At 36.6% G+C, this 17062-nt stretch overlaps 1 protein-coding gene across 1 annotated transcript in view; it reads left to right on the top strand.

Annotated features, from left to right (window-relative positions):
• Nucleotides 1–17062, top strand: part of LOC109852642 — a 94863-nt gene that overhangs the window by 59016 nt on the left and 18785 nt on the right. The window contains exons 3-4 of the mRNA XM_020423982.1: nucleotides 12658–12768; nucleotides 14185–14298. Of these exons, the coding sequence (XP_020279571.1) occupies nucleotides 14229–14298 (70 nt within the window). The 5' untranslated portion in view covers nucleotides 12658–12768; nucleotides 14185–14228. The remainder of the gene's footprint in view (nucleotides 1–12657; nucleotides 12769–14184; nucleotides 14299–17062) is intronic.

Raw genomic sequence — 17062 nt, 5'->3', positions numbered from 1 at the left:
TATAGAGAAATTTTTTTGCAGTTCTTAGTTTTGAACTCGATGTTACTTATAATCTATTTTATCATATTAGTTGATTACGTTACACATTGCAATTGCAATTTACTGTGTATGTAATTGCTACAACTATTCAGCTATACAACTGTAGCAGTTTCGTATAGAAAGAGAGAGAGAGAGAGAGAAAGAGAAAGGTGAAGTTAAATTGTATCAATTTAATTCTAATTAATCAGCGCGCGCCTATCGAATGTCGCGCGATCGATCGCTATTGACAGAGTTGAGAGAGCCAATCGCGTAATTTACTCACAGGAAGAGTTAATGTACGTTTCGCACTGGACGAGAAAATGCGCGTAATCGCACGAAAATTCGATTAACGAATTTCTAGGACGCGCGATGGCGATAACAGTTAATTGTGCGTTTCATTAGTAGACGCTTCCTCTCGGCCATGTGCACCTAAAATACAGCTTTAACGGAGAGTAGTCCAGTCGGTTTTAATCTCGCGCTTTGTACCGGCAAAATCACCGAGAAATCGTTAACTTTGCGTCAGTTGGAGAGATCTGACTGGGAAAAAAGAATTCGAGTAGCAATCAATTAATTTAGAACAGATTTGGCATTTGCAAACAAAAAAAAACGTTTAACCAATATATTTTTTTTTCTATTTGTGCTTTTTTGATGTTTTGTTTTTGATTTTTTGTTAACATGTACACATATATTCATATATAAAATATATACATACATATATACGTATATAAAATCCTGTCAATGGTTAATTAATCATTTTGATTCACGTAGATTATGTTTTAAACTTTTAACATCGGATTATTTTTAGTTTTGACGATGTTAGACGTTAGTTTTACAACGTCGCTGTAAATATCACTTTTTGAAAAAAAACGTGTTACCGCTAAAAATATTATTTTCTATCTTTTATGCAATCGCTTGTAAATTTCGTAATTATGCTACACAGTTTGTGCACAAGACGGAATTTTATACTTTATTTTTTCATAGCTGGGGGGGGCGGGTGTGTGCGGAGATATTTCTCCGCCCGTTAAAATAACGAAGTGATATTAATTTAGTTATCCATCATGAGTATAAAAAAGTTATTCGCGCTCGCGGAAAGTTTGCTCGTTACTTTATTTTCCGGTGTATACTTTAGTTCTAACAAAAAGAACGTCTCGGAATATTATCCTCAACGGTATCCGAACTCTTCGATGTGGCTGTAAGTGAAGCTGAGCTATTAAATTGAAACTCGGTGCGCGCTTAATCCATGACTTTTGCAAGAGACTCGTTTTTCTAAACGCGAAATGCGAATGCCCCGCGGAATAAACGTGCGCACGACGATTTTGACGAATGCCTGATGCGAAAAACGGGTCAGTTGATTGAAATCGTTAGAGAAAATTTTTCTCGCCCGTTATTTCATATCGGATTCATATCTCGATGCTGCCGCAAATTGTCGAAGATATTTTTTTATTCTTCTGTTTTTACATACCTTCAAGAAAATGTCGTTTTGCGGAAAAGAGTGAGAGCAAACGACAGTTAGTTTTCTGCAACTGCGACGCGTCCGTTCTCGTTCGTGCCGTCCTCGTAGCCGCATCGTGATGCACACGCAGCAAAACGCTCACATTCACGCATGCAATCGTATAAGAGCACGTTCCGCGTGACACATACCCCCACACACAATAACATAGTACTGCGCCGAATGACGTGACAGGACATAAACCATTGTGACCTACGATGGATGCGGAGGACCGTATGTCGTCATATCGACCCGTTCAGCTTCGTAAATTATTTTCGTCCTTTTGGATGCAATATTGCAATCCGAAATTGGGTTGGAAAATTTAACGGTGTTTCATTAAACGTTCAACGTGATTTTGCTTAATATAATTTTAAACAATAATATTTACTATATATGTATAATGTAGAGAATGATGAGAGAGAGATATGTATGTTAAATAATGTTATTGATATATTTATGTCATTTTATTTGTTATATATCTTTATTATTAACTAACTTATATAGTTTATTATTACTAACTTAGTCTTTAAAAAAAAGATATTAGAATTAATAATATAATTCTAAAAAAATATACATACACATATTGACGAAAAAGTGCAAAGAAATATCAAGAACAAAAGTCAGATAATAATTGATTTCCAGAGTCCCCGTTATCGATAAATAATATTTAATGCAAAAAACTTGACTTTAGAGTCACGTGTTGGTTTTCTTCTCCTTCCTGTCACGTGATTCGACGACGATAATAATGACGTTTCTGAAAACTTGAATTTCTCACTTTGAAACTTTATCGTCGCCTATCTTCAAATCAGAAGCACAAATAAAAAACGCAAGAATATTGTTTTTTTTTTTTGTTTTGTTCTGAAACGATTGAGACTAAAAAGAAATTGATCGGTTCAGTTGTTCTTGAGATATTGTCCCATGAAAATCTCCTTACTTCGCAATCGCATGAATTTCACGTACAAGAGTCAACGAAGTTGCGCTCAAACGGCGCGAGGCATTGCCGTTGCCTCTTGATTGTTACGTTAAGAAAATCAGTAAATCTTACTAAGTTTGCCCTTTTATATCTTTATCTCTTCCCTTTATCTCTTCCGTTTACTTGCTCATGTTTCTCCTCCTCTTGGTGTCATCGGTATTGCGGTATTCAATATGCGCTCAAAGACTTCTTTGCCTACAAAAAACAAGCCATAAATTCCGAAAATTTTCAGATCTTGTATTATTAGATTCTTTACTCAAAGTGACTTCGCCGTTCTTTTTCGTAATCGTTGCTTTGTTATTTCAGCTTTATCTCATACCAGTCTCTCCGCGGAAGTAGTATATTTTCTTTTGCTTGTACATATGTTCGAAAGAAAGAGAGAAGAAGAGAGAGAGAGAACCGACAGTTTTGAGAGGATATTTCGCGAAATAATATATAAACGGGAGGGATGCGCAAGTTTAATAAAATTTCACGCTCGCGGATCTCTCAAACAGCAAAAATACTAACCAAACGAAACGTCGAATTCGCTGAGACTCAGACTTGTTTCTTATTGAATTTATTACAACTTCATCAGCCAGCGACATCGCCAAGTTCTCGATGAGAGAACTCATGTTTCTTCGAAAATACGTTCTGTCGCATGATACTTGCCGCAGTTGCGAAACGTCGCGTTAGAAAGCGCAAAAGAGATGTGTACGACGACGCGTATATTGACGAAAAGCGATGTCGTGAATATGAAAACCAGGACGATGTTTTATTCATGTTCTATACGGGTCTCGTTTCTCGCGTGTTTGTTTTTTCGAGCATAATAAATAGAAAACTTAATTATGTGGCAGTTACATTCGGATCTCTCACGAAATTCTTCGTGCAAAATAAATTATTGAAGAGAAATGAGAATTTCGTGTATTTAAAAATTAAAAAATTTTAATTAAAAAAATATTTAAACACGTGTGTGCTGAATCGTCTCGTAAAAAAAATATATATATATATTTATATATAAAGTTCCTACAAAAAATAAAAGAAAAAATCAAAGTAGACCGTGCTCCGAGTTTCTGCAACGTCTGCTTACAGTCAAACATTTTTACTACTGAAGCCGTTCGCACAGTGCGAAACCATTTCTGCTTACTCCGTTTATTGCGCATTGTTAGTAGAATGCAAATTTCCTCTTTCTTATATTATCACGCGAATATAATACTAGGAAGTATACACACGTACAGATCTACGGTAATGCAGATCCGGAACGTAAAAGTTGTTTTAGCATCTTAATAAAAGTTTGCGGAACTGTAGCTTGTCAGAGAGATATGCGACTGAACACGGAAAGCAGCATTATTATTCAAACAAAAACTGCATGGAAAAAGTAAAGTGGAAGAAAAGGGTATTTTCAGCGACGTTTGCGTGGGAAATACGAGAGCGGACCGTAAACAGGAAGAAAGAAGAAATCGTGGTTTATAAGCACGCGTAAGCCGCCGACATGTCGAAATGACGTAGCGCGGTAGTAGCGAAAATGTGCATGTCACAAATGCGCACCCGACATGACACCGCGCGTTTTTCCGGCGTGCAACGCGTGATTTGTATCTTTAAGCGAGCGCGATCGATCCCGATACGAGAAACAATTGCGTCTCACATCGGAGATACGTTGCCAACAAAAACGAATACGACGTTTGACACAGTTCCTATATATTTTCTTCTCGTACAGAGTCGGAGAGAATATTTTTTTCTACTTTGGATGCTGACACTTGGATGCGCGTCATTTTACTTTTACATGAATTTTGAAATCGATTATTGCAACGATTGTTGCAATGATTGTTGCAACACTTCTTGTGTCTGTCACAATGTCAAATTTTTTAGAAACGATAAATAATATCGCAATGATTCAATTTTTTCTAACTAACTTCATTTTTCTTTTCTTTTTTTGGTTTCTTTGTTGTTTCTATTCGTTGTTTCTTTTTCCGCTGGTGCTTGTACACACTTTATTTATTTTTGCGGTTCACGCATGAGTAATGGCAGCCAATTTGGCAGCTTAGCTCGAGCAAACTTGGGAAAGCCAAGGGAGTGCGGCCAGACACAACGTGGTGACTCGAGTAAACAGATTTCTGCGAACCATGAGAACGACCGTGATGGAAGGACTGAAAGTTAGGAGCCGAGAATACTCGAGAACTGTCTCCCGAATACACGAATGTGCAAATATTGATGAAAAATATCTCGTAAATTTCAAAACAGAAAATTAAAAAGCGTAAATGTTCGAACAATTTTCTATTTGATATATCTTGTATTTTACCATCAACTTTCTTTTCGCTACCGAAACAGCGGACGGCATAAAGGGTCACGCGGTTCATCGTGAGAATAATTCAAATTTACGTAAGCAGTAAGGAACAGTGATGAAACAGAATTAAAAACTGTACAGGTGACCGCAGATATCGGAAAAGTGATAACATCTGACGCGATGCGCGACTACATAATAATTAATATAATTCTATATATATTTATTTTTCCCGTTTTTCTCTTTTACTAATATTTGTTCAGTGTTTGCGTAACACTTGTATGCTTTCACGTATTTAACGTGAATTTAATACCAACTCAAAAAACTTTCGATCGATTCGGTTTATTACGTCGAAAACATCTCGAAAGAATATTACGTTAGCCGACTTTTTACATAAATCCACTGTTCGTCAGTAGACTGAGTCGAATTCAATTTTTGCCATCAGTAATTTCTGTAATTTCCCAGGAGTAATTCTCAGCTCTCCCTGTTGCGATCGATCTTCCGTCAATTGCGGACGGATTTTTCCAGCTTCGTCGTTATGCAGGTGGAAGAAACGACGCGAAAGTCCGGAGAGAACGCGGAAGAAGTCCTCTTTACGAGGATAGCATCAAGTCACATTGTCGAGACTTTATAAATTCTGTAACTATTCCGACTGATGTATTTTCCGTCGGTACACGAAAACTTTCTTCGAGTATCCTTCCGAGCGAAAAGTTTGCCTGACGGAAAACTTCCGACAGGGCTGCCATTCTGACGTTTACAAACACCTGCAATTGTAACGCATCGGATAGAATTCGCATTCATCTGTGATGATTTTTGCTGCCGCGCCACCGCTGTGGCGGAAGATACATTTTCGCGAAACGAAAATTCTCTCTGAAGCGTTCAGCTGTGAGGATAAAAACGTAGGTTTTGAAATTTGAGCGAAGTTAACATATTTTTCTGACATTCTTTTGATAGTTACGTATATTGTATTTATAGTGCGCAGTTTTTATAAATTATTTTTATCAAGTACTAGCACAACGCAGGCACGCGTTGTGCTAGCACTTGATATACACACACACACACACACACACACACACACACATATATATATATATACCGTAATCACGTAACCAAAGTCAGAGACGCGGTCACGCGGCCGAGGTCAGTGACCCCGCCAAAGTCGCGTGACCGCGGTCAGTGACCCCCCCCCCACCAAGGCCGCGCGGCCGCGGTCAGTGACCTCGCCAAGGCCGCGCGGCCGAGTTCAGTGACCCCGCCAAGGCCGCGCGGCCGAGGTCAGTGATCTCAGCGTAGTCACTTAAGGTCAGTGACCTTACCGCAGTATATGTATAATACTATAATACAATATAAAATATAATATTATATAAATATAAAATAAATTATATATAAAGGGTTTGTCCGGAAAATCGCTGCCAATACTTTGGGAAGTGATTGGAAATCCAAAAAGAAGGAAAAAAAGTTATATTAACATAAGTCCGGAAATAAGTCGGTTCCGAGTTATAGTCACTTTTGATGTTTAAAAATCGTAATGTTTTTTATAATTATAATTTATTTTATGGTGTTTTAACATAAATAACTTCACCTCGGATTATTTTGATAGAAGAATATGGACCTGCATTTGTGCTAAATATAGTCACTTTGTACATAAACAGGTATTTAAATCGAATTAGATATGACCGTTATATAGATATGCTCTTCTTGCTCGCCATTTGTTCGGGAATTCCATCGAACTGTCAAAGACACTCGTTTTCGAGAGGTTCAGACGAGGTCGTCATTGTGCTCGTCACAATGCGCGCACTCCATTATTGTGAACCTAACATCGTGAGAATTCAGCATCGATCCGTTTATCACACGGACAAAAGACGCTGCAAATCTCACATACCCGTTCTTGTTGAAAATGTTAAATATCTGCTTTAGAACGTGTGAGAATATATATATGTCAGATTAAATAACTTATCGCGTGCACAAAACAGTTTCATCATCATTGATAAATAAATTTCTATACTATAAGTTGCCCTAGCATTAATATTTTCTTTAATTACTTTATTTGTCTCGTTATCTTTTTTATATTTGTATAATTAGTATAGATACTAGGAAATAATCTGGACCATATTGGATGGACCATTTCTCTCTTTCACTTTTGAAATATCCAATCTGAAATTATTTCCATAAAGTTTTATCTTGAAATTATTGTTCCAGTTTCTACATGTATCGCGGCACTAATGCGTCTACAAAGTAGGGTAAGAGTATCGTAAAAAAAAGTTCTCAGCAATGATGAGCGATCGACTTCCGGATAGTAGAAGTTTGTCATTGCGGCGGCCTGTCTCTCAAATTGGCACGAGCTTTACGACGGTGTTACGTTTCCTTATCACGGAAAGAAGAGATTCTGTCGGAGGGAAGGAAAATCCGGTTCCAATGGCGCCGCCGGATTTCTAATCCGCCGATATATCAGAGTTACCACCGCCGATGGCCTGTATTTGTTCAAATCCATCTATCTTTCTCTCTCTCTCTCTCTCTCTCTCTCTCTCTCTCTCTTTTCGCGCGCGCGCATGCAGTTGTGCGCGTTTTCAGTGCGTGCATCGAATTCTGAACAGCTTATGCGAAGACAAATGTTACGTTAAAAATGCAGCCATCTCTGCCGCTAAAAAGATCCTTTCTCTGATCCGCTCAGATACATCCCTCTCACAAGAGACGCGAGATCGTAAGAATTCTGTGCTCAATTCATCGCGTGCGACCTGTGTGCAATATCGTACTTCTTAAATCCCGCTACAAGTTTCTCATACATTTATATACAACACACAATATCAGCGTGTTTCCAATATTTTTAAAAGCGTGCGGTTTGTCTTTTATGTTTTCAAAGCACCATTTTATTCTTTACAGAAAAGCTCAAATCTCATCTTTTATTCAACCGAATGCACACACTTAATGAGCAGACTTATTAGGATTTCAGTCAAACAAATTCTTTTTCTTTACGCTGGCCACTAGACTGACCCCGACAATCTTGCGACTTCAGAGGCTGCGAATCTGAAGTTTAAATTTCTACTAACACCTTGAGATTTTTTTTTACGCTGAAAATGTAAATCTCGCGTCTTATTTTTTTTTTTACTAATCATCGCACTACGCGAGTAACGTTACTTTTCGTTATTATCTTTTTATTGATCAGATATTCGGTGATAGCTTGTTACAGAGCACTACGGAAACAAGAAAATCCGGTCGATTGGAAATTATCGTCTGTGTAATATAACAAGAGACGAATTCTGTTTTAGAACAGAATATATACTTCGCATTTCGATATCCTCGACATTTGTGCGAGATATTTGTGTGTAGATATGTCAATGTTGAGTGAGAGCGCCTTTGAATCTCGCTGCGAAGCTACACAATCGAGTTTGTATTTTAAACGACATCAATGTCAATATCTGCGAAAGAACGTGAATGTGTCAGGAGTTTCCTTAAATAGATAAAAGAGAGTATAACTTTGCGTCTAATTATAAAAGCGTTACATTAAAAAATTTAAACGATCCTAAAGTCTCTATACATTACAACAAACATATATTTTTCTAAATCCAAATTCGCAAACCGATATATATATATATATATATATATATATATATATATATATAAACTAGTTTTATTTTTTATGCCTAGTACCTTTTCTCGATAACTACGCGCATCTCGACAGAATACAATGTAACTCTCTCGAAATGACATATGAAACCGCCATTTTATTACGAAGGTCATCTTTTTAGTTATGACTTCGCAATATTCCCGTTGTGTGCGGATATAAAGTTCCTGCCTCGTGCGGTAACAAAATAAAAGTGACGCACGAGCTGTAACCGAGCGACGCGGTCGTAGATCGACCCCGGGGGTGCATCCATTCCATTAAGCGCGACCCCTCGACGTACATTCAGCTCTTTCATCGAAGCCCAGTTACATTGGCGGGAGGAAACCCTCAAGGCTCTTGATCATCGTTGAAGAGATCTACCGGGATAGCCTAAGGGAGATCAGACGTGGCTGGCGTGTAAATCTACTGTGTTACGTCTTTTACTGTCGGTTATTCACGTGACTGGCAGATGTGAAATTGAAAGTTATAAATAAATCCAGAGAGAGAGAGAGAGAGAGAGAGAGAGAGACAGTAATAATAATCAATAAAAAAATCTTTACATTATTCTTTGCTTTTTCTATAAAAGAAACAATTATTTGTTGTTGTTGTTTTTTTTTTATTGCCAAAATATACAAATTCCGGAAATTAACTGAGCTGTGAGTTTTTACTTGACACGTTCAGAAATTGTTTTATCGAATATTTCATTTTCTCGGCGTAAGATCCATCGAAGTTTATGACAACTCGGCTTATTTGCGGCTCCTTGCGTCCCCTCTTTTTGCTATTAATTAAGTGAACCTTTAAAAAGGAAAACATCTCGCGCCGCTCTCTGAACTCCGAATGAATACATTTGCGGAGGCGCCACGACGACGCCCGTCTTTGCAGGATGGTCGGTTATTGCTTCCACTCGAAACTTTCCGTCAAGTTTGCTCTCGTCGCGACTATGGTAATTTCGCTGTATGATTCATTTGTGGGATCGCGTTCTGTCCAATCCCGAAAATTAAATTTCTTTTATAAGTATAACGGTAGCAAAGAACTTGCGAAATATTCAAACGTAGTACAAATAAAAAAAAAAAAAAGAACGGAGCATACGCGCAAATAATGAACGGACGTCTATTTATCGATTTATTATTTAATGATTTTTCGTAGTCATCTGAGTTTGCTGGTTTTGTTTTTCTTACATTTCAAATGCCGAACTGCATTTTAATTTTCTTTACCGTAGAGAATTCCGTTAGTCGTCTTTTCGATAGGCGAACTCAAGGGTCTATGATTAATTACTCTTCAAGATGCACTACGTACACCGAGCAGCGTCAAGGGCGTTCTTCCTTTGTGAAATTACCTTCGAGTAGTACTTTAGACGTTCCTCGAGGGCTACGACACTTGTCAAACGGTTCATTACCTTTCTTATTCAGTGTGGAGAGTATTACGGAAAAAAAATTTCATCCTCAAGCATCTTTTCATTCGTTGAAATTGCGACGTTTAAAAGAGGTAAATAATAACGAAGTAAGCACCTTTATTCTTTCTCATTTGCACTCGTGTCGCTTGTAAATTATATCATTTTCATTCCCAAGAAAATTCTTCCTCCTCTCTTAGTTATTTAGTTTAATTACAACTAATCTCGTTTACTTAACAATGCTTTTTTTGTGTCAACAGTTACTTTTTATTACTTATGCCGCACGTTACTTTTTATTACTTACGATACTAAAAAAAAAAAAAAAAACTCAAACAGCGTGTGACTAATTATCTTCATAATTATTTGTCTCGCAGTTGTAAATTTTTTTGTTTTGTTTTATACATTTAAAAGAATGACAGGCAGTCTATTTTTTATTTTTTTTATTTTCTTTCTCTCTTTGCAAGAAACAAAAAATAGGGTTTCTTTAGCACGTCTGTTATGTTTTTCATTCATTTTCCTCACGTCGACGGCAGATGTTAATTTGGAACTGTCGCGTTTAGAAAATTTGCCATTGTCTGCCGGGCAAATGTCCCGTTGCTTTGTTCCTTAAAGACCCGAGCGAACATTTAGAAAAAGACCAAAGAAAAGCGTAGGAAACGGCCGGTTGTGACCGTTTTGTTGCTTTAACTCTCGTTAATAATCTCGATTGTCTTTTTTCTCGTACCGCGTCTGTCAGTCGTGTGCGTGTTTCGCGAGAAGTAGAGATAAATGCATCGACTCGATACTCTCCGAATAAAAAGAGATGCGCTAGAATAATGTTCAGGAGAGAAGTAACATGACAGGATGCATAGTTTCTCCCACGTATATATAACTCGGTCAAGCATTTTTCTTCCTTTTCCTCCGCAATAGCGATCGATTTCTTTCGTGCCAATTTCTTATCAGATATTTCGCAACATCTTTTATTAGCTTATTTTTAGCGTCTATTACTGTGCGTCCGTGTTACAAATTGTCAATAATTTAGAATAAACTATGAACATCAATTCAAGTGTGTGTGTGTGTGTGTGTGTGTATTTATTTATGTGTTTTATTTGCGCAAAAATGTGTAAAAAGATCTTTTTTATCATACGTTAAAAACATTATTTATTTAAGACTAAATAATACATTTCCTCTTGCGAATCAATCAATTTGATCAAATCAAAGAGAAAGGATTATTTACCGAACGAGAAAATGGGAAAATCATTTTGTTACTCAACAAAGATCGCACGTTGCTCTTAATACGTAAAAAGACCGTTCTTAACTTGGGGCTGAGAAGTTCTCCCACATGCGGCTTATTCACTCAAGTTATAGCCTTTTCAGATTATCACTTATCTCGATCAATAAAGAACTCTATAACTGAAGTGTTTTCGAGATGTGACGGATAATGCAAAAATAGGTCGACAATTTTATTGTCTTTGAGCCGATGTCTTTTTTTTCGCAAGGGAATTTGCCAACCTAAAGATGGCAAAAGGTCATGGAAAATGAGGGCAAATAATTTGATAAAATTGTTATAATGATATTATTATTATTAACATAATATATAAAAGACAAAAATATATTTGTAAACTATTTTGTTTATTAGAGAAATATAAAAATTTTGTATATCTCTCATACGTATGTGTGTACATACATTACAACGTTCTTACGTTTCATAACGATTCTAACGTTTTGGCGGCGCGCTGTTATTTGCCAGTCGCTCGTGTTTGTCCTCTTGCGGTCCACGGCGTACCTACATCCCAGTAATACGTGTGTGCATATGTTGCATATACGTGACTTCATACATATGCAAGTTGGCCGCATTATGCATTTGTCGCATGTGCGACGCGTAGTTGTCAACTTGCACCGCGTTTGGATACTATGCGGGCGCGAATGTAATCTCCGTAGATTTCGCGAAACGAAATAAAGTTTCGACATGTACAAAAAAAAAAAAAAAAAAACAACAAACAAGCAAAAATTTCTCCCCTTTCCGAGAATGGTCGTCACAATGACATGCATATTCCCCAATGTATTATTACGCGGCTCGCTCGCCGGCGAAGTTTCGCACGTGAATTGCTTCTGACGTAACGAAGCGATTAAAACGAAGAGAATATAACACAAAATGTTAAATAACTTGACATGAATGCAATTAAGCGATAGAAAATTTTATAACAATATCACGTGGAGAATACTTATGATAATAATACATTATTAGATCGATTTTATGAGATTTTTAATAAAATCGTTAAACTTTTCTATTTTTTTTTTTTTTAAGATGAATTAAATTAAATGTTAATTAAATTAAATGTTCAAAATCGCGTTCTTTTTCTTTTCTCAAAAATATTCAAATTAGATTTACAGTTTTATTTTATTTTACTTTAATTTTATTTAGAACACATTTATCACACAAACTTATTCTCTTGTTGTATCCAAATGTGTCAAAAAGATATTTAACTAAAAAAAGTTTTTTAATTTATTTAAGTACTATAAAAGTTCTTTATCCTAAATAAGTTTTACTTTAAGTGGTATTAATAATTAATAGTGAGAATAATCGTAATAACTAATGGGAACTAATAAAACACCAGAATTCTAGTCATTAGGTAGAAAAAGACTGGATTACGCTCTTCGATATAAAAATTATGAATAGACCGATAAAAGGAACCGCGGATAATACACAGTCGCGGCAGATTTTTTAATATCGCAGTAGGATTACGCAGTAATCTACTTGGTAGTCGAGGATTTCCGTTTATCGTTTCGTAAAAAAAAAGAAGATATTACCACAATTTATGTCCGCGAACAGATTAATGTAGGATAAAGTGAGAAAGTGGTTAAAATTTGTCTTAAACAAATCGAATTAAATCACTTTTAATAGTAATGCGGATGTAATGATGATTTTATTCTTTTGTTGTTGTTGCAGGTTCGAGAAAATCTGAAAATTTGAACGATGTGAGAGAAATATATGGACGGACACCAAACGGACTGGGTAAAATCGGCGAAATCACGAATACGTGGCGGGACGTGAAGCGGGGTAAGCGATAAATCAAGTCGAAAACTTACTGTAATTATTTTATTTAGAAAACATTATGTTTCTTACCTAAATAATTATTATTACATCTTACTTTTGACAAAGTATTAAACGTCACACGTAATCTGATAAAAAAGTAACAAATGAATTTCACCATTGTCGTGTTGTTTTATTTTTTAAAAGAGAAATTGTACGTATTTTTATATGTTACATAATAATTTATCAATTTCTTTGTTAGAGCTTCTACGTGAAGTAAAACACGCGCGCTATTAATTTCTGTTTTGGGCGAGTTTTGAATAAAACGCTTTATATATCTATATCTATACATTTATACTTTAGTAGATTATAAATTGCATTTCGGTAGATTATAAATCGCAATTTTTTAACGGAGATTAATTACACGCTAAGAATCGCAATGTGTGACTAAGATAAATGAGCTCTAATAAATAAAATTTTGCGCGGTTTAGATATTTCCTTGAATATGAAGTTATATATATATATATATATATGTATAGAAAGTGGAAACGAGTTTTATCGTATGCACGTAAACGTATCACGTGTGAGCCGGATGACAGATGAGGAACATAAAGAGCGGTGATCACCGAATCTTCAATTTCTAAGTTTTGATAAATCTCGCTTCTTATAAACTTTTGTTTTAACTGTTAAAACGTTTCTCTCTGAAAGTTTGTGCAAACTTCCAGCATATCGTTGAATAACCTTCAAAAATTTTAAATTAGAAAAAAAAAACGATATTTGTTCTCTCGGACAAACTTTACGCTTTTTTGATGTTTCCTTCGTGAAATTTTAACGTACCACATTGAGCTTTAGAGGATATACAAGTAGAATAAAAAGATTAAGAATATTTCGAAAGTTATTTAGACTGAATTATTTTTAATTACAAAAAACGTAATCGTATGTGTTTGCTGCATTGTTCTCTTTAGTAGCAATGCAGATAAAAACACAAAACTGACGACGATGAAATTAAATCACAAAGTGAGCAAGCAGCACACTAGCTGGAGAGGTCAAACACTCTTGATCTTTTTTATCTCGAATTGCTTAGAGACAAGTGCTCCGGTAGCAAGCTTGCCGAATTCCCAAAGGAATCCGCAACGCCTATAAATATGTATGATGGCGTCTTCAATTCCCCGGGAAAGAGCTATCGAACGCGAAGCGGATTACATGGATTGTCTGAAAATGCTAAGCAAGCTCTGCTGTGTGTCCTAATTACAGCACCGTGATACGAACGTAGACGTTTAATTAAAAATTCTTTTCTGTTAATTTATTTGTAATTTCCTTTCTTTTAATTTGAATTGTTTAAGAATACATTCTGTATATATTTTTCTTTTTTCGCAAAATTTATATGTAACATTTATTTGATTTAAAATTCAAAATTATGATATTTTTTAATATTGTTTTTAGCGTTGAGCCTGCTCTGCGTGAAGAAATTCTCCGGCAGCGCGACAATGCTGGAGGCGCCGCCCGGAAGTCGCGAAGACCTAGTAGAGGCTGCAAGAACTCCATGTACACCCACCGGTAAGTGACGCTTATATCTATCATAAAGTTCGAAGGGAGTTTCGAAAGTTCGTCAAATTTATTAGTCCGCGTAAACACGCTCCGGTATGGTTTTGCGGGTGTCGAAATAACTGCGGTTTGACGCAGTCTCTTGTATGTTGTTGATTGTCGTGTTGATTATATTTATATATATATGGATCGCATTAAAAAACATTTTAAATTAACAACAAGAGAATGAATAAAATTATAATATACTAGAAATAAATATTTATATTTTGCTTAAATACTAAATTTTAACAATTTTAACTAGATAAGCTCGTAAGAAAGTAAAGATGAAACAAAGTATCAGACGCGAGCCAAGACACGCGCGCGTGTGTTTTTTTTATTGAATATAAAATCTGTTTCAAGCAAAAATTTTGATTCTCTTTTTGAATCTTCTCTTCAGTACAACAATAATAATTGAAATATTAATTAAAAAATTAACAACAGTAAACTTATTATGCAAGTATAAATAATATAACTTTATTGCTTCCCGAAAAAATAGTAAAATACCAGAGACACACAACAGAATTCACTTCATTTCACTAGATCGCAATACGTACGGACTTTTATATTCAATAAAGTTTTTATATTCAATAAAACAACACACGTACAACGTGTGTTTTGGTTCGCATCTGTTTTGATACTCTGCTGTGCTATTTTAAATTTTATATTATACACAAAGTAATATAGTAGTTTTGATAACAATATTTTAAATATTCAATGACAAAAGTAATTTAAGACACGCGAGATTACAACATGGATAATTTTCTGACACCGGGTTAATGAGTACAAACTTCTCGACGTCTATTCACTTTCATCTCTTAAACTCCGTTACCGTGACGGCTATCATTTACCTCACGGTGAAAAGTGGCATAACAAATTGTCCTCCGACCGATAACAAATTACCCTCTCGTTATGTTCTATCAGATTGCATTCCGTCGCTTTCGCATCCACGCAATAAATTAATTTCTTCTCTCATCGTTGTCAACCTCACCCCCAGCATAATTACAATCTTATCCGGTAACATCGTTAGAAAACTACCGTCGAGGAATATTCTCTTAGCATCGTTCCTCGACACATTTGTTCTTTGTGCTAGTGTAAAACCACTTCCTTTGCGCGAGAGATGCAAGCCGAGAGAGATAGATATTCTCGTTTCACCCATCCTGAACCGGTATCACCGACACCGGTGGTAATTGACACCGTTTTCACGGCTAAACCACTCTCCAATTTTCCCCTTATTTTCACGACGTAATAACTTATAGCGCCTGGCGTAAGTTTAGCCACCGGGGATGGGTCAAGGGGGTAAAAGTGCTGTCGACCACTAACGGGGCGCGCATATATACAAGTTTCTTCTTTAGAAACAGCCACCAAGATAAGCTCTCATTGGCGACCGAAGCGTAATCGCTATGGCTTCCTGAAATAGCGCGTCAATCCCTCGCTTCGCCAACACCACCGGAGAGTCCTTGCCCCGAGGAGCTTCGATCACACGTCAACTGCGGGACTTACAGACTTGACTTACGCTGGAATAAAAATCACAACAAGGAACGAGCGTTTTGCAACAACAACAACAACAAAAAAATGAAAAATAATCACCGAGCAGTTACAATTAAGTTACAAATAATCAAATTGCAATTTCCTCCGAACAATAACAGAGTGTGTGAATTAAATCAATGGAGTATCTCTGATATATTAAATTTTTATTTTATTTTAATATTGTGTGTGTATAAAAAAAAGATAAGAAAACAGGCAGGTACACGCGTACTGTGTGCGTTTTTTTTAAGTTTAAGAAAATTATTTTTTTAAATCTTTTTAAATCTTTATACATCCGAGAGAGAATGCAAAAATCTGCACCGAACTTTAAAGTCTCAGATTGCCGAGAAAAAGTTAAATATGTTGGATCCCGTGCGCGCGTGACTTTTTTGCGTGGACTCTTCTCAAGATACTACCGCGCCTCTCTTGATTCGAAATTATGACGAGAAAAAGATTATGTTTTATTTCATAAATATACAAGGGGTAGCACGTATACTGGCAAGTGGGTATCGAAAAAACCCCTCACGAAAATGATCGATCCCCCTCGTGCTCGACGCATTTTCTGTTCTCCATTTTTCTGTGGCATCGGGGAACGTCATAAATCTCATGAGAAAGCACTCTCGCGAGTGCTCTCTTCCGAGCGAAAGCGTCGCGATGCGCGCGATGATGATCGAGAGATGCAGATCGAAAAAATTGGCGCCGCTACGGCAGAATAAAGGCGTCCCGGAGTCTCGCGGGACGCGACCCGACGGTCTTGGTGTCCCGCCGTGGGGATTTCCATCTTCACTCCATAAATCAAAATGTCGTCGATTTCGCGACGGCGGTCCTCTCTCCGCGCGCCAGTCTGCCGGTTTCGCGGCAAAGTAAATAACGATCGACCGAAAAATGTCGGAGCGTTTTAAAGAGCTCGGTCTTAAAAAGTTTCGGAGGACCTCTTTGTCATCGTTCTTTTCTCCTTTTTTTTTCTGCTCCTTTTCTCCCATCTATCGCCCCGCATCTACTCTCTCTCTCTCTCTCTCTTTCTCTTTCTCCGTCTGTGGAGCCACCCTAGAAACTTTGGTAATTACGCGGAATTAAGCTCCTTCGAATTTATAACACCGACCCTCTTGACACATCGGCAATAAGGAACGAAACAAACGACCAGAGGGAAAATGCAAGTAAGAGAAAAAAATGTTTTTTTCTTTATAATGTTTTTTTTATCCGAACTACTTAT

This window comes from Pseudomyrmex gracilis, unplaced genomic scaffold (assembly GCF_002006095.1).
Source record: "Pseudomyrmex gracilis isolate BER0280 unplaced genomic scaffold, ASM200609v1 scaffold_32, whole genome shotgun sequence".
Taxonomy (NCBI): Eukaryota; Metazoa; Arthropoda; class Insecta; order Hymenoptera; family Formicidae; genus Pseudomyrmex; species Pseudomyrmex gracilis.
This window is presented reverse-complemented; position numbering and strand designations above follow the sequence as displayed.